Source organism: Hippocampus guttulatus, chromosome 19 (assembly GCF_054856545.1).
Source record: "Hippocampus guttulatus isolate MCC_2025c chromosome 19, RoL_Hgut_1.0, whole genome shotgun sequence".
Lineage (NCBI taxonomy): Eukaryota > Metazoa > Chordata > Actinopteri > Syngnathiformes > Syngnathidae > Hippocampus > Hippocampus guttulatus.
Window position 1 is genome coordinate 3,366,572 of NC_141279.1, and position 21,276 is coordinate 3,387,847.

At 41.6% G+C, this 21,276-nt stretch overlaps 1 protein-coding gene across 2 annotated transcripts in view; it reads right to left on the reverse strand.

The window, feature by feature from the left end:
- The window catches only part of snx29 (sorting nexin 29), an 89,929-nt gene that overhangs the window by 33,568 nt on the left and 35,085 nt on the right, over positions 1-21,276 (reverse strand). For both annotated transcript variants that reach the window (XM_086138509.1, XM_086138508.1), the window contains exon 15: positions 8,966-9,072. In XM_086138509.1, the coding sequence (XP_085994635.1) occupies positions 8,966-9,072 (107 nt within the window). The remainder of the gene's footprint in view (positions 1-8,965; positions 9,073-21,276) is intronic.

Genomic DNA, 21,276 nt, shown 5'->3' on the forward strand with positions numbered 1-21,276 from the left:
CGCTCACACTCACACCTCGGGACAATTTCGAGTGTTCCATGAACCTGCCATGCATGTTTTTGGAATGTGGGCGGACACCGGAGTGCCCGGAGAAAACCCTCACAAGCCCGGGGAGAACATGCAAACTCCACACAGGAAGGCCGGAGCCGGGATCGAACCCACGACCTCTGCAGGTCATTAAAAGGTAAGTGTCAAAAATTGTGTGACAGATAGTTTCATAATAAGTCAATACCATTTCTGAATTTACTATTTCGAATGTAATTCATCCATTCATGTACGTAATTGAACAAATCCTCCTTCAATCCCACTTGATTATGAATGAACCCTTTCACGCACCCTGTAACGGGATAACTTGAGAAGCTGTCCACTTTAGTAGCTGCTGTCCCTGAAAGAGTTAAAGGTTTTGTTTTTTTAATTCATTCAAAAAAAATGACACGAATTCCGCAATGTTTAACTCATTCAGGACCAGCCAATTCTGGAGCAAGTCTGAAAAGACGTTTAAAAACGTCTTTGGGAGTGAATGAGTTAAAGTCGATCACGAATTCATTTAATTCATTTGAGATAACAGTGGGCAGAAACTGAAACATTCACTCTGAGGCATTCCAAAAATAAAATAAAATAACATTTAAAAATCCACCAACACATTCGACTCCACAGACACACACTTCCAAGTACGAACTAATTACGTTGCATAATCCTGTACTGTGAGGTAGAGGACACCCTTTTAATTAATCCTTAAAAACAACTGTCTTTCATCATCACGCACATAACTGCGAGGAAAAGGGCCTTTTCAAGGACACTCCGCTTTGATTTGTGCATTCTTTGTTTGTCATAGAATGGCTGTTCACTGCATGCTCAGAAGTTGGAAAGAGAATAGCAACAAGCGTGTCCCACTGAAATCTCTCCTCTGTCAAATACGACTCGAGCTCCCCGGCGGTCATCTAAAATAAAAAGGTAGATGCTCTCCTCCACTCAACATAAAAAACATTTCAATCAGGACAATCGCATTGGCTGCCAGTTAAATGATAACGTCTCAAGAATCAATTCTGCAATTCTGTTTTGGTTTTTTTTTTTACTTTTTAACGAGGTCATACAGTAGCGAAGAACACATTGTCATTACTTGCAAATTTAAAGTTTTTTTTTCATCCAATACTCTTATTCACAGAAAAACTCCCCTGTGTAATATAAGAGTAAGGTTTGGCATCGTTGTGTGGCATCTTGGTGCCAAAGAGCTACATTGAAGTGAGGCGACGAGCTTCTCTTAGCCAGGCCGTCGCACTGTCAAACAGAAAAGTAGTGCTTTGCTGCCATCTTGTGGCCTCTGGGAGGCAATTCTAAACTTTTGTGAGGGGTGTCAATTATGTGCAGATTTTTACCATTGGGCATTTCTTAACACTGTCCGTTGGCTATCTTACTTTTTCGCAATTAAGACAAATGGGACGTTGATAATTGGATTTAAGTACCATATTTTCCGCACGATAAGGTGCTCCGGTGTATAAGGTGCACCTTCAATGAACGGCCAATGTTGAAACAATTTTCATATGTAGGGCGCACTGCCTTTTCAGGCACATAGAATAGAAGCTCCAATAGTGGCTGCGGTTGCGTTATGCATCCACTAGATGGAGCCATGCTAAAGGAATAAAATAAAATACAGCTTTCTTTATATAGCTTTTTCACAACCGCTGCAGCTGAAACAAAGCGTCCAAGAAATCTGAATATTGATCCATATATAAGGCACATCGAATTATAAGGCGCACTATCGGCTTTTGAGAAAATTGAATGCCTTATAGTGCAGAAAATACGGTAGGTATTAAGATATCGACTGCCAAGAAAATAACTCTAGTCAACAACAACATTTTAATTAAAGATGGATTTGTGTGTCCTTAAACATATTTTAGACATGGATGAAAAAAAAAGTCAGCCCAATTGTTTTTTCCCAATTTTCTCGTTATGGAGGTTTTATATACAGAATACCGCTCGGGTTTAAGATAAGATACGATATCCTTTATTAGTCCCACACTGGGGAAATTTACTTCAACAGACTTATCGCGGCTTCGAAATGTCACTTGCGATGGAATGGAGAAAGTGGCACAAGGACACGTACAAAGCCTAAAAAGTCAAACTAAGTGAGAGTAAGAGGGCCCAAGATTGGATTTGAAATTGGATGGCGAGAGGAGAAATGACCTCACTCCATCCACAGCGGATGGAATTAGTCATGACAAAAAACCTTTGCACCGCTGTCATCTTGACTCTTTATTGACTGCGTAAGCACAGACAAATTGGAATCATCTATCACATGCAAAATCATGATGCAAATTTGGAAGTGCGCATTATTTATTTGGTTTTCCATCAGCTCATATTGGTTGTCTTGCTTACTGTATTGCTAACACTTACTGGCAAGATACCGGTAAGATGAGGCAGGCCCACTCTTCATGGCAATGAAAGCCGGGCCGAGCGATTGACCCAGCAGCAAGCCGTTAACTGAATCCAATGTTACGCTTGCGCATTTTCAGCACTTTAAATTAGAAATTATGGGAATTTTTTTTTTTTTAAACATTTGAAACATTTTTTTTCTAAACCAACAGTCTGAAATCCTTGAACATTTCAAAGTACAGTATGTCCAATTTTTATGTTGTTGTTATGCAACAAATTTAAATATTTTTCAAAATAAAAACTGTCTGGTCATATTCCAGATTTTATCATTTTTGTGACCGACTGATGTGGTTTGTGTTTAAATTTATTTTGAGTGAACGCGGCGAGCCATTCAAAAAAAAAAAAAAAACCTGCCCCAGGTTCAGACTCGGGACACCTTTGAATGAGACTCTTCAATCCACATGCATGTTTTTGGAATGTGGGAGGAAGTCGGAGAACCAAGAGAGCATTAAAAAAAAAAAAAAACACACACACACAAAACCAAAATATGACAACTATCTGACTAACTTGTCACTCTGACCACATATTGGATTGCATGCATTTCCGTGACTCACTTCAGCACATCTGCTCCTCAACAGGAGGAAACAGGGCTGAAGATGACGGAAGAGGAGGGAAAAAAAAGGGAAAAGAAAGAGGGTGAGCGAAGACCAATATAGACATGACAAGCTGTTCGGTCCGCCATTGACTAGGCGTAAAAAAAAAATAAAAAAAATTAAAAGCAAAACAGCTACATAGGAACGCTACAAAGTGCGAAAAATGAGAGCAGCAGATGGGCAACTAGAAAAGAAAAAAAAAAGCCGAAATCTGGCCAATGATACAAAAATCGCTCTTTTGTCGCTGCAGCATGACAGCACTTGGATCGCACATGACTTTTGTTATGGCCAAAGACCACTTTGAAATTCTGCACGATGCTACAAGTGCAGTCTGTCAGCTTTCATTTCTTTTTCACCCGAAGAAAATCAACCTTTTCCGCGCCTGTAAATAAATGTTTCTTCGAAAGATGCAATTAGTCGCCATTGGCAGGCGGTAATTATGGAGGCACGCAAGGATGTGAGTCGTAAGCAAATAGGTTGATGCTGAATAATTATGAGCTCTAATTGTTTTTTTGTTGTGGTCAGGCGGGAGAATGTGTCTCCCAGATCAATGAAGAAATCCACAGGCTGAACACTGTTCAATCAATTAGACACGAGACGGTGATAAGATTTAATTTTTTTTTCTATTTCCCAGAGTCAAAGAGTAAGAGTCTAATTTATCTGACTGCCAAAATATTAACCTAACAGTTAGATCATAGAATTCGTCTAATTTGTGGATTGGTTTCACCAAAAACATAAGTTTCTGCCCAAAAAGCAGAAAAAATGAGCTTTTTGCAAAAATATACACATCAACTCGAGCAATACTTTGACGCTAATAATTTTGGTTCATATGACACCTCAAGCAAAAAACAAAAACAAAACTGAGAGAACGCTTTGGAGGGCAAAATTATGTATTTGCATACATTCAACTCAGAAATGGGCCATGAGCAACACGAACTCACTGCAATGCTCAAATGTGGCTCTTTTAATAATAATCAATATGGCAAGATGAAGTTCACTTGCTAATGCTATTCATCATAATCTTCTCAAATCTCAAATACTGCCTTCTATTGACGTCTGCGCACTCATGGGGATCGAAGCTCAGATTCGAACCCAGGACCTGGCGACTGTGAGGCAAATGTGCAAGCCACTATATCACCGTGTTGCTATGCGGGAGGATGACCGCTCACTAGAAAATGTGCCTTCTTTGGTTTGCTGTCATTTTGTCTGTTGAGGAGACTGCGGGGAACTCAGAGTTCCAGAATCTTGATTCACCAAAAAAAAAAAAAAAAAATCAGATAAGCGATATAGAGACACGAACAACCACAGCACACAAAAACAACTATGTTCACAAATTGCATCTGAAATGGTCACAACCGCACTGCTCTGTTATAAAAATAAATAAATAAAACAGTTTTATTCCAAGTCTTGCGCTACCTTGGCCTTTTAAAGTGCTCCACTCACTTCCATTACAAAGCAAGGACAACAGCCATTTACTTGCGTGCTGTACATCATGTTCTCTCAGCGTTTCCTCCGAAACGGAAATTCTCAGCTGGTGGCTTGTAATTGTTGTTCTTGTTTTAATTGTATATGTTATGGTGAGGTAATGAGCTCGTGGATCAAAGGGAGAATCGCTACTCCCACTGAGAGTTTGTGACCTATATCACGGTTACTCCCCTTGACTTATGAGGGATGAGGCAGACGTACAGTCGCTATGACACTAAATTACCGTATTTTCTGAACTATAATGTGCTTCGGAGTTTAAGGCGCACCTTCAATGAATGGCGTATTTCAAAACTGTTTTCATATATGGGGTGCACCGCATTATGAGGCGCATGGAATAAAACTAGAATATTGGCTGCAGTTGCGCTATGCATGCACTAGATGGAGCTCTGCTAAAGAGAATACAATACAGCTTTATTTATATAGATTTTTCAGAACCGCTACAGCTGTAACAAATCTCTTTAGAGAACATTTAAAATACTACGTCCGAGAAATCAGAATATTGATAAAATAAAAAAGCTTGTTGTTAAATAGTTTAATTGTCGATCTATTTCGATGAGTTTCAAGCTAGCTGTAAATCTCACCATCACAGGATTTGTATGCATCAGAAATCTTTACATGGGGCACCGGACGTCACGTGACTGATCCCCACGTGCATTTGTTTACGCAGTCATGCTGGCAGTTTTGTCGCAGCGGCAGGATTTACAACGGAGGGCAGTGATAACATTTGTTTATCGGTCAACATTCCATCCAAGGGAATATCATATCTCACTCACATATACATAGGCAAGCTGGAAAGGTTGCACATTACAAATTTTGATTTTATTTCAATCAAAGTAGATCATTTGTAGTACTTTTATCAACTGAACATTTTGTCTGAGGAAAATAAAGATGTCCAAAGAGGAATATTTAAAAGTACACACTGGTACTGGGTACTCTTAGAAGCACAACAAAAAAAATTGACCTTACTTCCACCAAACTTTTAAATGATCAATTTGTGAAGTAAGCTGTAGCATAGCAAGTATTCAGAACCATCCATCCATTTTCCATTTCCATCTCATTTTTTTTCCTTGACTTCTCAAAGCCCTTTTAATAGCTTTGTGATCATATTAACTGTGAATTTGCATCAGTTAATACACTAATCCTTTCATTTCTTTTCACACGACTCTAAAAGTTCAAAAGAAATCAATTCCCAAAAATGTTTTTAAAAAACACTGGGGATAACCCACGAGCCTTCCATCATCGGGGAAAACGAGTTGCTGACAGAAGTTTCAAATTGTATTATCAACTTGAAAAAAGGGGCTCGAAGAAATGTATATAATCAAGCTATAACTGCTCGGCCGGAAAATTAGATTTTTTTTTTTTTAATTCATCAGCCACAATTAAGTGCTCAATTTTTCACTTGGACATTCTCGAGGGGCACAATAAAAATGGTCAATTAGAAATGAATTTGGATAAACATCGGCCTCCCCCAAGGTGGGAAAATTATGATTCAGGCACCCGATTGGACACTATCATACAAACGACTCGATATAGCATGAGGATGTATCAAAAGAGCATCCTCATGAGAGTCCAAGGTTAGCGAGAGACAATCCCAGCAGACTTTGGTGGGGTGCACCCTGGACTGGTCAGCAGCCAATTACAGGGCATATCCGGGGGGGATACTCACATTGACACTTAACTCTTTCAATCCCAGCCATTTTCACTGGAGCAACCCCCTCAATCCCAGCGTTTTGTTGGATTTTGACTGATCTTGCAAGGCCCACATAATATTTGGTTCTAATGCTATATAAACATGGAGCCTACCAAAATAAAGTTTGGATAGAAAAAAAAATGTTTCTATCTTTTTCCATTCTTCAGCAATCAGCATTACAAAATGGCTAAGTTTCATGGAAATGGCGATTCCTGGGCAAAAAACGGAAAAAATGAGCTTTTTGTAAAAGCATGCATTTCAATCACGTGAGGCACCACTGCCACCTACTGGTCGCTTTTTTACATGATTTACAACGCAAACGGCTTCTTCTCATTCACAGATTGCATCAGACCCTCCTCCTCTCTATGACGCAAAACAAAAGACTTAGACGTACAAGTACGTCCTTGGCAGGCGGGGCCTAATTTTAAAAAGACACGTCTTGTGGAATGAAAGAGTTAAAGACCATTTGGAGCCATGAATGTTTTTTGGAACGTGGGAGGCAGTCAGAGTACTCAGTAAACTCCACACAGGGCCTCTCTGAGATTCAAACTCGGGACCACGAGACTTTGAGGACCATTACTGCGTTATTCAGCATAAAATGGAAACAAAGTGAAAAAATGATGGGTTTGTAAAACAAAAGAAATGTTCGTCCTTGGTTTGTGACCCACATGCCACCAATTTTTGTCTGGATGTTTTGGGGGGCGGGGGGTCACTACAGTGGGCGCCCATAATGTTACAGGTTATCATGATTGGTGTAAGAAAGGGTTCAAATAAATATGAGAACACTTTTATTGTGCCTTTTTTTTTTCGTTCCTAAGTAGAGCGCACCGGTTCAAGATGAAGAAATCGAGCAATATTTGTAATGTCATCAAAGTTCAGCCTTTCTGCCAAGAATGAAAAGTCTGACAAGTCTCAGCTCTCATTTTGGAAATTGGGTCTCTTTCAAACAAATTGATAATAAAAATGTTTTGACTGTGAAGTAATGTTTGTTCAACTCTACCTTTGAGATCGGGCACAGGTAAAAGTTCGGAAAAAAAACGTTCGCACCGCTTCGTTTTTAATATTTAACTGTCCGGCGTGAACTTTTTTTGAGCGGTCTTTTATGTTCAGTAAGCCTGCAAATTGTCTGATAAAACAGAACACAGAACAGAACATTGAGCACGCTGAGAATTGGCTCTGAAGTTACAAAGGCAAGCCCAGAGTGACGCATAAATGGCATTGAACAGAGCCCGGTCAAACACACAGCTGTATTTCCACAGAAGGTAAACAGTCGAATATTTATCTGGCTCTGGCAGGCCTCATTAGGAACCAACAGACCTCAATGTGACATTTTCCGAAAATCAATAGTGTGGTCAGTCACATTTTTATGGGCTCGTTTCCAGAAAACCGTTGACAGGCACTGCTGGAAATCACATCATTTATGAACTATGACATCATGAAAAGAAAGAAAGCTCAGGCAGACGGCAGAAGATTTGTAATCCGCCGTAGGTGCTGATTCAAGATTTACAAGATCACAATTTTGGGGCGGGGGTGCGATCGGCGAGTTTGATGGTGCAATAAATCGATTTTAAACAACTTTTATATTTACCTGACAGTCAGGTAAAAACAATTTTAAAAAAAATCCGTTCAGATGTTAAAAACTAGTATTTGGGTAACCCGATTAAGATAAAACTAAGTAGCCAAGCAGATGAACAACTAACTAGGTCAACAAACATTAAAAATGCACATCGTCAGGTGAGCATAAATAAAGGAAAGCCAAGATAAAAATGAGCAGAAATGATTTCGTCCGTCACACTTCCTACGACACCGTCGTCTCTGTGGAGCTGGCCCATCAGGGGCCAGTCTCGCGGTGAATCGGCCTCGTAATTAACCACGCATATGGTAATATTATAGCCAATATGCTAGTTAGAATGCATCGCAAACAACATGACACAAGTGCAACCACCCACAAGTAATGGAATAGCCGCAAAAGTCTCACGGAAGGCTGCAGACAGTTCCACGGATTGTGCTAATTTGAAAATAACTGCATTACTGTCTGATTGAATGAACATTTGAGATGCTCACACATAAATAAAGTAATGCCAAGCGAGTATGAATAACACGCGCCCAGTATGTTGATCTTTCCTCATAATTTTCCCTTTGTATGTTCTAAAAGGTATTTATTCGCGAAAAACCGAATCCATAGCGCTAATAGGAAGTGTCGGCGTATTAGTATTGAAATGAGAAGGGAGTTGATGTTTCGCCTATTGCTACGCGGCGGAATCTACCATCTTTTAGGGGGACAGAGGGGTGACGAAGAAGCTCCACAAAGACAGAACAAAGCGATTGATTATTTCTGTGCTTCGCTTTGATTAAACCCCAAGAAACAAAGTAAACGAATTCTATTAGCATTAATTAAAATGGGCAAAATGTGTTTGTATTGTGCTTATTTTTTAAACAGTTCCAATTAATTTCATATAATGCCAGTGACATGTCCCAAAAATAAATAGATCGATACATACATACATAAATAGATAGATAAATAAAAGGATTAAGAATTACACTCTATTTCCTGTCTTGTTGAAATCAGCACTTTTGGATGGGCCAGTCTTGTGTCATGTAAGCGAGACCCAACTACCTGCACACAGGCAATTAAAAAGTCCCATTTGCATCATATGACTCCTTAAGGAATTTTAAAAAGGGACTTCATGGAGGTTTAACGGTGCTTTACACTTGTGAGTAGTGAGTCAGGAAGCAGTGAGCTGTGACAACAGCAAACACTCACCTCGATGAGTTTGCGTTCGTAGCTGGCTGCCAACTCCTCCATGTCACCCATGCATTTACTCTGAGGGGCGGGGGCGTGCTCTTCACTCAACGGTAATACTGACAGCGCTGCAAGACACAGAAAAACGATTTTTGAAAAAAAAATCTGCAAGTGACTGGCAACCAGTCCAGGGTGTACACCGTTTTTTGTTTTTTTCTGGTTAGCTGGGGAGACTCCAGCTCACCTGCTAGGAAAACCAATGAAGGAAATGAATGGATTGATGTTCAAATAGGCGACAACACACACTTGGAGGAAGGCCTCACCCCCCCGCTCACCCCCCCCCACCCCGTCCCACAACAATTACAGTGAAAACGTTTCCACCAGTGCTGCTCTCAGTTACTTTGTGACACTTGCAGCTGCTTGACTGTTTTGATCAAGATTGAAGAGAGTGATGTACACAGGGGGCTGGTCGGAAGAATACACACGCTAGCAGCCTCTCAAGCGCCTCCGATCCCAGTTCCACTGAATTAACGTCACACCGGAGTAAAAGAGTCACACACACAATCGCAGAGGGCTCGACAAGCAAACACACAAAGATGCTTAAGCACACAAATCCTCTTTTTCTTTGTACGTACACGACGCCACAATGTAAGTCAGCAACTCAAACAGTTTTTTTTTTCGCCCACCGCTTCCTGTCATTTCTATTAAGATGATAAATGTCCCCCCGACTCCATTGCCTCTTCTACGCAGACTTTCCTCTCAGACCGAGCACATTGTTTCTTTGTAATACTGAAGCTCGCTCACAGGCTTAAGTCATCATGGCAGCGCCTAAAGCATTGTTTCTAAGCTCATAAACATCAACTAACAGGGTTCCCTCTGTGGGGGAAGAAAAAAAAGCACAACTTGGCAGAAGGAGGTCTTCGCAGAAGAGGAGGTGGGCGACGGCTTGATTGGATTTTTGGCACCGCAGAAGACAATTAACTTTGGAATTTCAACGTCCACACACGGCGCCGACACAGACAGACATGCCCGAGCTCGAAGGGAAGAGACGGGAAGGCGCGCTCTGAGAGCGGAGAAAATGAGGGAACTTAAAATGCCGTGATGGGATTTTAACATGTCGAAAGGCACAGATAACATTTGGCTGATGGTTCATCAGAACATAAAAATCGGAGTGAAAATCACTTCCCTGAAGAGTCCAACAGTGACATCCATAATATATGAGCAGACACATAATTATATTGTGATCGTACATTCAGTTATATCCCGCTGCGAAGAGTGCCTCATATGTTACCTAATTCGCTTCGTGTGAGGTGCAAAAGACGACAATAGGCGTAATGAACACATTGAGTCGAGTGTTGATTGCGTGGAACGGATTGCTGATTAATTACTGCCTCGAAGCAATTGACACAAAATGGAGCCTCGTTTGCGGTATGACATCACCTATCGAAAGCTGAGCTACATCCACGCAGGCTGGTACTCTGGCGCAACCCCCCCCCCCCCCACTCCCCCCTTCCAGGCAGCGTTATTTTGTTCCGTGCAAGAGAGGCACAAAAGGAGGAGTTTCGAACATTCTGAGAAATCATTCCGAAAATGTCGCCGAATGAGCGTGGTGCAGAAGACGCGACTGATAGGCTGTCAGAACGTAAGTAATGTGGACAAATAAGAAGGAGACAAGTGACGTGAATCCGTGTGGGTGTATGTGTGTGTGAGGGGGGGTGGTGTTGGGGGGGGGGGGGATGACACCACAGATGTGCCTGGCTAAATAAAATTGGGCTGACAGCTGGTGTGTAATAACAAAACTAACTGAGCGTCGTTCCCGAACAGCTGTGTTGTGCGCTCTGAAATGTTGGGCTGCCCATGAGCAATGTGTTGCATCGGGAGCAGCGATGCAACACCGATTTGTGTGCGCAAGCGCGCGTTGGTGTTTCCCCATTCCGAGACTTGCATTCCATGAGTGCTCACCTGAATGTTTCCATCCCTTGAGACATTGGTCTAACTTGAGTAAGATAATGAGTGTGGGTATCCACCAAGAAAAGTGCCTTCCAAATAGGCTGAACAGAGAAATGTATCATAGCGACAGCGGCACGACGTTTCAAGCCCAAAATCCAAACATACATCGAGACATCCGTCCATTTTCTCTGCCGCTTATCCTCGAGTAATGGATGAGCTGGAAGGCCAACCCAGCTCAAGTTCCTAACAATGGAATTCAATTTATAACTCAGAAAATGCCTCTAAATAGCAACACTTTTTGGGAAAAAAAATTTAAACCCGAATCCAGCACTCCCCACTTTCGATAAGATTAAAAAAAACTATCAAACGATTAATCCAACAGGCCTATATTCAGACCAGCTGCAGGACAAAAGATTGATGGAAGCAGCAAAGGAAATAAACACTATTAATCCGACCTTCAGGTGGTGTCTAAATTTGTTTAGGCAGACAGATTTTGTTGGGTTTTATTTACCTTTTCGCATTTAAATGCACATGCCAAAGTTAAACAAGTCTGGACGATTAATTATTGGGGACGTATCGTGTCCGGGCTCTCCCTTAAAACTCATTCAGTACCAGACAATTCTAGACCAAGTCTTAAAAGACGTTTAAAAACGTCTTTGGGAGCGAATGAGTTAAAGATAAGGTGAGAAGCTCGGTCTTCCGGGAGGAACGCAGAGTCAAGCCGCTTCTCCACATCGAGAGGAGCCAGATGAGGTGGCTCGGGCATCTGATTAGAATGCCTCCCTGCGGTGAGGTGTTCCAGGCATTTTGCACCGGCAGGAAACCCCAGGAACGACCCAGGACACGCTGGAGTGACCGTCTCCCAGCCGACCTGGGAACGCCTTGGGATCCCCCCCAGGGAAGAGCTGGAAGAAGTGGCTGGGGAGAGGGATGTCTGGGCTTCCATGCTCAACTTGTTACCCCTGCGATCCAACGCCGGATAAGCGGTAGAAAATTGACGGACGGATGGATGGGCAGAATTGTTTCACTGTAACCCCATAAAAGCAGAGTGGGGAGGTATCACAGCAAGTGTTCTTTACTGAGCAGCCGGCATGGCAGGACATCAAGAGAGCACAAACTGTGACCAATCCTGATGAACGCTGACATTTCCTGTCTGCTCTGATCTGCTTGTTGATATGAGTCGACACCTTGATTTGGTTTGACCTTATGAGTCATCACATCAGCTGATCGGATACAGGAGCCACACTGACAAAAAGCATGATAACGACAAAATCTCATTTTCCCCCCACAAAACGTGTCCCTGTCTATGTGCCAAATTTGTGCTTCCAACAGAGGGAACAAGAATTTTTGCAGATATGAGCTGTCATTTGCTCCTTTTTTTTCTTTTATTACCGAGCACAAACTTAAAATGCTAGCGCTGTACAGCTCAACAGATTTTCTTCAAAAAAGAAGCTTCAGGTTGTTTATTGCCATTCCTACTTAGGTTGACTGTCAAACTAAACACAAGACTAAGAGAATTCTACACTGAGTATTAAAAAAAAAAAACAGCTTCACCTTCAGTCTGCGAGCTTAATGTTAATACTGACACAAAATAGAAAATATATTTGCACTGTATAATCCTTTGAGAAATTCATATTTTAATACAAACAGTGCAGCAGCCTATTATGCATTGAATATAACGACTCACAATAATGTACATTCTTTATCCTCTGTAAGGAGCGGAGACATCCACAAACTACAGTTGTCAATGTACAGTACATGCAGACTGTATATGCATCTGTCTGTCTTTTACTGCCCCCTGGTGGCCAAGTCACCACTGCATTTGGATTTTGCCCACAGCTGTGACTTTTTTAAATGTTTTTATTTTTTATTTATTTTTTGCAATAAGGTTGCACAAAATTTCAGGGTTCAAACAGCCCTCGTGAATCAAAAGATTAACTCTGGGTGTACATTTTGCGAGCAGTAACAGCCGGGTGTTCAACTTCAGTTTGTACGAGCACAACTGTTCCTCCCAAGCTTCTGCCTAACGTATCCTCAATCTTTTTTTTTTTTCCTTTCACATGACTTTATTTGTACTCTCTCATTTGTTTGTTTCTCATTTCCTATGCTCCCTTGTTTCCACCTGATCAATCATTCACTGCTGTTCTATTTAACTTGGCAGCACGCGGTCACGTGGCGCAACAATGGTCCCCATGTCGCTAATCATATATACGGGGAAGGCCAACCACTTTCCACCATGCATATTAATGAATATATATATATATATATATATATATATATATACAGTATATATGTGTATATATATATATATATATAGGTTTGGGTTTTTTTTTTATCAGAAAGGGACAAGCAACACGGGCTAAATGAATCTGATTTTTATTATGAAATGCCAGGACTCAGACAAGAATAAAAGGCCAGCAATGAACAAAAGAACACTAGCATTCAAAAATACAGACACGCAAGCGCCCATAAACAACGTTGGGTTAATCACGCAGACGGGCCGTGCATTGTTGATGGGCTGGCTCGGGAGCAGGCAGGCAGCTGGCTGAGTTAATTAACTAGTGCTAATCAAAAGCAATCTTCTTTCATTTTCTAATCGTGCATAGTTCATTTCTTGCGTTCCCCTCCCTCAGATAACTGCAGCCCTTGTGTGTGTGTGCGTGTGTGTGTGTGTGTGTGTGTGTGTGTTGAAGTATATAAGAGGAAAGGAGACCAACCTGGTTCGCTCCTATTCGACGAGAGGAAAAGTAGGAGCACAAAAGTTGCAGTGAAAATTATCAGGAGCTAAAAGGTATTGCGTCTAGTGTGCTATACGTAAAAAATGTGCAGGAAAGTGGGGAAATGTTTACGAATCAATTGTCCCTTGCCTAAATTTAATTGACAGCAGTCATATTTGTTTCCCACAGGTAAAAGTAGCAAATGAATGTGACAACAAGCCTCCGTATTCAAAATCAACCCTCGTTGTGGCTTGGGAGAAGTTAAAATGCTTGGTGTGTGGAGGCTTCGAAAAATGAATTTCTCAATCGGGGATCAACAATGTGTGAAAATGTGTTTCTTTGTTCTCAGCATATATTGACAAAACTCAATTTAGCCACGAGGATCAACTCTGTTAATTGAAAGACTGAAGACAAATATGTTTGCGTTCCACTGATGAAAGAAAATTGTTGATCTACAACAGGGCCATAATGCACTGAAACAATTGTCTCCTCGGTATGAATGTGAATTTGTCTCCATTTTAATGCGCTTCTCTCACAAAGTCAGCTGGGACAGGCTCAAGATCATCAGGGTTATGTTTGCAGCATGTGCTTTTAGCAATATTGTATGTCCAAATTGGAATCTGATTGCAGCCCATCATTAAGTCATACCTTAGATTGTATTTTTCACACTACAGTACAATATGTGCTTTGATAGCAATTACTCGCATTACCTTCGTGACTGCATTTTCTCTATTCTTGTCTTCTGCTCGCACACTTCGGCAGTGACGCAATTTCCTCACGGGGATTATTAAAGTTTCATTTTATCATCTCCTCTAATCTGAAGCTTTCCGCCTTTAAGATCCACGCCTCCCAGCGTGACGGCATCACACGGATGCTTTTGATGGAGAAGATAAGATGTGAGACTGCTCACACATGGGAGGGGTGCGAGATCAATATTGGGATTATGCATCGTGATACCGGTTGCTAAATATTACTGGCGAATGTGAAGGCAGTGTACAGAGCGTCATTATATATTCGTATTATTTGAGGATGAAAAAAAATGGTTTCCAGCATTCATGGGTCACAGGGGGCTTTTCACATGGACAGATCCAATTACAAGTGGACAGGTCACAGTGCTCAGTGAACCGAAACAGTAGGTTAATAGGTTGCTAGCAAAAACAAAAAACAAAACGGTATACGCTTCATTGCAGGTGATGATCTGTCTTTGTTTTGTGATGTGCAATGCAATATTCTAATTGCATTCTTTACTAGCGTATTCTCCGCACTGCAAGGCGCTTTGGAGTATAATGAATGGCCTATTTTAATAAAACCGTTTTCATATATAAGGTGCACCGCATTATAAGGCGCATAGAATAATAATAAAAAGCTACAATAGTGGCTGCGGTTGCATTATGCATCCACTAGATGGAGCTACGCTAAAGGAATACAACCCAATACAATACCTGTGCAGCTTTATTCATCTAGTGCTTTAAATCAAGTTTTTTTACATTTAGTGGGTGCTTCAAATGGATTTCATTTTCAGAATTTCTACCCTCACAAGAGTATTCCTGCATTCATTCATCAGAAGGGTTACAATATGAACAGCAGCTTGATGTCTTCTTTAGCCAGTATTCCGGTATGGTCGAGCAACACGGCATTTATCTTTCTGCCTTTTCTGTCAGGGTACGCTGAGCCATAAAGAATAGAAGAGCAATGTGTGCAAGCAGGTGTTCATGTGCGAGCAAAACCAAATCTTTTTTTTTTTCCTTTGATCGAAAAAAATGACCAAAAACAAATCTGTGGCCCCAAAACGTCTCCGCTGGAAAGCATCGCAGCTCACTGTGCCGCAACCTATTCAAAGTGTTATTAAACATGCACAGAACATGCACACATGGCGACAGAATTTACATTTAGCGACGCGATCGCATGCAAAATGCATGTCTGCTTACTTAGTGCGACACTTGCGAATGGTCTGTTCGTCCCTGTGCTTACAAACTGAAATAAGCGCACGACGTGCAGCCATGTGAGGGACTGTGAATACAATTCACATAACGCTCCATGCAGGCTGACATTTGTGTTTAGCAATGCATGAAATACTCGGTGGGCCGGCATCGATATTCCACCATTCTTACATGAAGGTGACATGTTTTTGTGGTCAAGAAAAGTGCTTATATAAGGACAAGGAAAGCTTGCTGAAAGGTGTACAAGTACACTTTGAGCTCTTCGGTGAAACGGAATGAAAAAGTGTTCTGTTCAATCTGAAGGCATATTCATGATGAAGTGCCAGGAATATCGAAATACCTCGCAGTGAAGTGGCAACGTTGTTTATTAGAAATGGTCTCCCTTAGATTAAAAATAAACACGAGTTACCGTATTTTCCGCACTATAAGGCGCTTTGAAATGGAAGGCACACCTTCAACGAACGGCCTATTTTAAAACTGTTTTCATATAACATTACAAGGCACATAAGATAGAAGCGACAATAGTGGCTGCGGTTGCATTATGCATCCACTAGATGGAGCCAAAGGGAATACAATACAATACAGCTTTATTGATATCGAGCTTTCGCAACCGCTGCAGCTGTAACAAAACGCTTTCCAGAACACTATGTCCCAGAAATCAGAATATTAATCCATATACAAGGTGCATCAGATTATAAGGGGCACTGTCAGCTTTTCAGAAAATCTAATGCTCTTAGCTGTGCCTTATAGTGCAGGAAAATACGGTACTCGAGATCCCGCCACATCAAACTAGTGTCATCTTCGGAAATTTTCGCCAAGTAATTGTGAGAGTCACTCGTGGTTTACGACTGCTTCTTGACTTGTCGGATTCTGTTTACTTCCACTTGCAAACCAAAGTTAGAAGGAAAAGGTAGACTCTGATCGGCTACAGTCACGCACAGCCGCTCGCAGCTCGCTGTCAAGCAATATTATAATTCTCAATCATATAATCAGCCAGCCTTACTTAGATAGCCCTTCAGAATTATATTTATAATTTTTTTTGGGGGGGGGGGGGTGCGGGAGGGGGGCTCTTTATGGAAACAAAAGGTGACTTCACTGTACATGACAATGTCAATCACTCTCTTTTTTAGGGGGGAATTTGCATCCCCTTGAGAAGACCCCTTCTGGAGCGAATGCCGGTGGAAACTGTCAAACCTCATGCAACACACATTTGCAACAGCCGTCCCTCAAAATCGAGTTCGCTGCCATACAAGAAGCAAAAGAGAGGCAGGTTGGCCAGAAGTCACGTGAAACTTTGTCAGTGCCAATAATGAGGGTTGTGTTTTTTTCATATTGTTTAGCTCTTCACTACACCATGTAAATGGCACAAATCCTTTAAATGACACGTCTTTTCCTCAATCTTGATGATATAACGTCGAGATCCCATCTACCGAGACACGACATTATAAAAAGCAACAAAAGAAAAAAAGAGGCCGTGACTCTCTGTCATGGTCTTGTTTGTTCAGAGCACTTATTCTTCAGCTTGGAATTAATATGCTGATCTGATGGCGCAGTGTGGTGCATTTTTTTAATGAGGAGTTGAGGTCTCTGGAGAATGTATTTAAAAAAATAAAAACGAGTCGAAAATATTTCTCTGAAGGTGTTCAGGCACAGCAAAGTGAGTGTGTGTTCACTTTTAGTGTCCGATGGTGGCTGTGTGCATGCCTGAAGCGGGGAATGGGTAGCAGTGTGTTAAAATGAAGATTAAGAATTCATGTTCCCATCTAGAGGACGAGGTACGGCAGAGTCGAAGAGATTTTTATTTATTTATTTTTTTCCTTCTTTCAAGAGTTGAGAAGAACAATTTCATTTCGTGTCAAATGAAATATTCTCTGCACCTTAACGATTAATTAATAATAAATAAATAAAAAAGAGAGAGGGACGGAGTGACGAGGTGAGGGAGGAAATTATGCCGCTGTGACCTATTAGCAAGTGTAATTTAGATAGTTCCGATTTTAGATCAGGGGGGAACGCCAGAGGGAGAGATGGGCCAGAAGAAGACTCGGGTACAATGTCAAGCGTTCAAAGATTGATGCGATGTTATGTTTATTATTTTGTTTATCGTAACACGCAGCGTTGTAAAAGTTCACTGAGGCAGACTGGGAGATGTTCCTAATCGTCTGTAAACTTGTCATGTCGCTAAATGAGGTCTCTCAAGTACCACTTGCATTCCAAGTATCTCGGCCCTGCAAACTACAATCACAACAAACAACAATGAATTGAATCTGAGCATTTGTTACTCATCAATGGAAAAGAATTCCATCCAAGATAGCGACGTAGTTGGTGCTGTCCTCCGTGTTGACCCGATGTGGTTTGTTTTCAGCCTTTTTTTTTGGTGGGCCACAACATTCGTCAAAGGAGAAGAATCTCTGCTTGGTGGTTGCGCCTTCTCGGCAGCACGTGTGTACCGGCGCTGATTTTGATTGGGAGGAATATCGGTGCCATTTGGACGCAGGGCAGCCATGGAGCATGTTGCTAACCACAATAGAGGCCAATGAACATTCCCTGTCAGGGCATGGCTTGATACCCCCTCCCAGATGCACTCGTCTCAGTCGAATACAACACACACACACACATCGCACTGGGCCCATAACATCCACGGCAATCACCGCCTGTCACATTTTCTCATCTCGCCCATCCAGCGATGTTTCACATGAATCCCGTTTCGTCGACGATAGCCTGAAACCTGATTGCCACGGCTAGAGGGGAAAAATAGTGTCACCGTATCATTGGACATGTTTTTGCACAAATGTGAATTTCAAAGTTCTTTCTGATGATTATAACTGACAGCACAGGCATCGAGCAACGACGACAAGAACGTCCCAAGTTTGTGCAGCTTACATGCAAATGCACTCGATTCACAGCCAAGTGGCACATACGCCCTAAATGGCGGAGTTCAACTTCCCGTGTTCCGAAACAAACATGACCAAGCGCATATGTTATCTAATCAATAGGCAAAGTCATTACGCTCCACTCTGACATCAAGACATATCTAATCACTGCAGCTAGTTCACAGCGGCAGCTTTCAATCAGCACCATCTGCTCCTCACCCGATGCACTTGGAACAACAACAGCGACGAAGAGGATGTTGTTTTCATAAACGCTTCAACGTCGCAGCGGTACGCGAGTCGCACGGAACCCCCGCTTCAACCCCAGACTCACTGAGTGCATCGGAGCTAATAAGTTCTGATATCAAAACTTGTCCAAGTTGATTAGCTGGCCTTTAATCATGCAAACTTATCTGCAAACATCCAAGCGCTCAATGTCTAATCAGCATCTCGGTTCCCAGCACTAAACATAAGGACGACGCCGGCAAACTGTTGCGACATGACCCCTGCGGTTGTTGTGACACACTGAAGTGCATTAAGCAGATGCTCTGCCTAAAACAAAACAAAAAAAAAAAAAAGGGAATCAGATCGGCTGCCTTGTCATTGGCATACAAACAACATTCACCGCAATCAAGGATGAAGACACCCGGCTGCAACGATGACAGCTGCCTATCTTCTGACAAGGCAAATGAACGGTTTACATAAATGTAGGAAGGATGCAATGGTTCAAAATGTACAAAAAAACATCACGGTCCATGTCCTGTTAAGAGTAGGAAGCCAAAGAACCAATGAAAAAAAAAATGTCTTGGGACGCCATATTCATAAAAAAGTAGTTCTGTGATCCTGACAGAACTGTTCTTCAAAGTACGGACCGTATTTTCCGGATGGTAAATTTTTTTTTTAATTTAAAGTTTTCCTTATTTCATTTCACATGTTATTTCCACATTATACCACAAGAGGGCACTGTAGTTGACTATGATAAGTTGACTATGAGTCTGACGTCAGCAACATAGAAGAAGAAGCGCCCATTTCTACCTCCGGAGTTGGCAGAGTTGTTTAAAAGTGACACGAAGTATGACGATTTCATTGGATTTTGTGATTTGGTTTGATAAACGTGTTAGCATGTCCGTTATGCTATAGTTGTTACATGAACACACCGGGCACGATCTCACTTCTGTTGTTTATGCGTCATGTAACGTTAACAAATCATACACTTATTCAGCTTGTTGTACTCTATTTTATTTTTATTTGCCTTTCAAAATGACATGTCTGTTTTTGGTGCTGGATTTCATCAAATAAATCTCCGCGACTTATACTCCAGTGCAACTTACATATGTTTTTTTTTTCTTATTTATTATGTATTTTGTCGCTGGTGCGACTTATACTCAGGAGCCATTTATAATCCGGAAAATGCGGTACTTTTTATTCAGACTCGGGGAGACAAGTGATCAAACCGAGACAATCAGCATAACTTTGTTTTAGTGAACCAATTACGGTGTCAAAATTAACCATGAACGCAAAGACAAATTTCAATGCGAAGCATCGATGCCAATTTTTGATAGCGCTATGATGGAAACACATGACAACCGAAAAGCTGCGGATGCCATTTTGAGACACGGAAAGCCAGACCAAAAAAAATGTTTGAAATATATTTCATACATTAACTAAAAAATGAGGGCATGGGACTGTTTTGGGGGGCGGGGGGGGGGGGGGGGGGGGTAATCCAATTTAAGCATTGCCGGTGGAGATCTTGCTTCTATGCACCACAGAAACAAAATCTCTTATCTTAAAATGCATCCTAGCATCGTTTTCTGTATTCACATGTTTTTAGGTGTGGCGGGGGCTGGGCGGGGGCAAACCAACCTTGAGAAGCTTTGCAAAAGATGAAAGGGTTGTGAAAAAATATTCGAGACTGTACAGTACTTTTTTTTCCAAAGAGCATCTCCGTTCTATTCTTTTTTTTTTTCTGACTTGACAACAGCTGAGACACAGCACATCCGCAAAAAGCTGATATTAGCCTTCTTTGTGAGGCCAAGGGTCCATAAAGCAATCAAATATACATACAGCTCCGTATTTAAAACCCCCGCATCCACTTTGCATTGGCGCGCTTTATTAATGCAAACGCGGCGTGAGAGTGGAGCCGGGGAGACGAAGAGGAAGCAAAGGTGGAAAGAAAAGGAACAAAACGTATAAAAAGGGATGGAAGTGAGCGAAGCGAGCGGCAGCATGACAGAGATACTCGGTGCCGGTTTTAAATATTTCAGCCATGGATTGATGTGGGGGGAGGGAAAAAAAAACACTTTTGATCCAAACTCCAAAAGGACTTTTAGAAAACATGCATTTTGTTGAGTTGGCTCGTGCACAGTGGGATTCACTTGGGGGGCAGAGAAATGTTTTACTCACTAAGTGAATTCCCTTCAAGTGAGTTTTCTTCATTATGCTGCAGAAATGCATCTCTTTTTGCCAGAAAAATAAAAATAAAAAAATGCTGTGGGTGTTGCACGTGCTATATCGTGAGCGTTTGAAAGATGCTCATTTGGAGGATTTGCTTTAATTAGGGTTGAAAGGAAACAGAAGCGGGCGAGCTTCTGGCTGGGAAACACAACAGTCAAGGTAGTTGTTGGCAGTTCGGTCAATCACTGCTATGAACGAAGCAATCTTAAATAAGAGGATGCAGCTTTTAAACTAGGATACCAAAAAAATTGAAGTAAGGGTGCGAACGTCACGCCACATTCATGTCCATGTGTCTGTCTTCGTGTTCGATGATCAGCTACTCTTTGCGGCTCACTCCCTCGCAGTTTTGCTCTCCTGTCCTGTCAGGGTGTGACGTGTCACATTCGATGACATCATCAGACTAT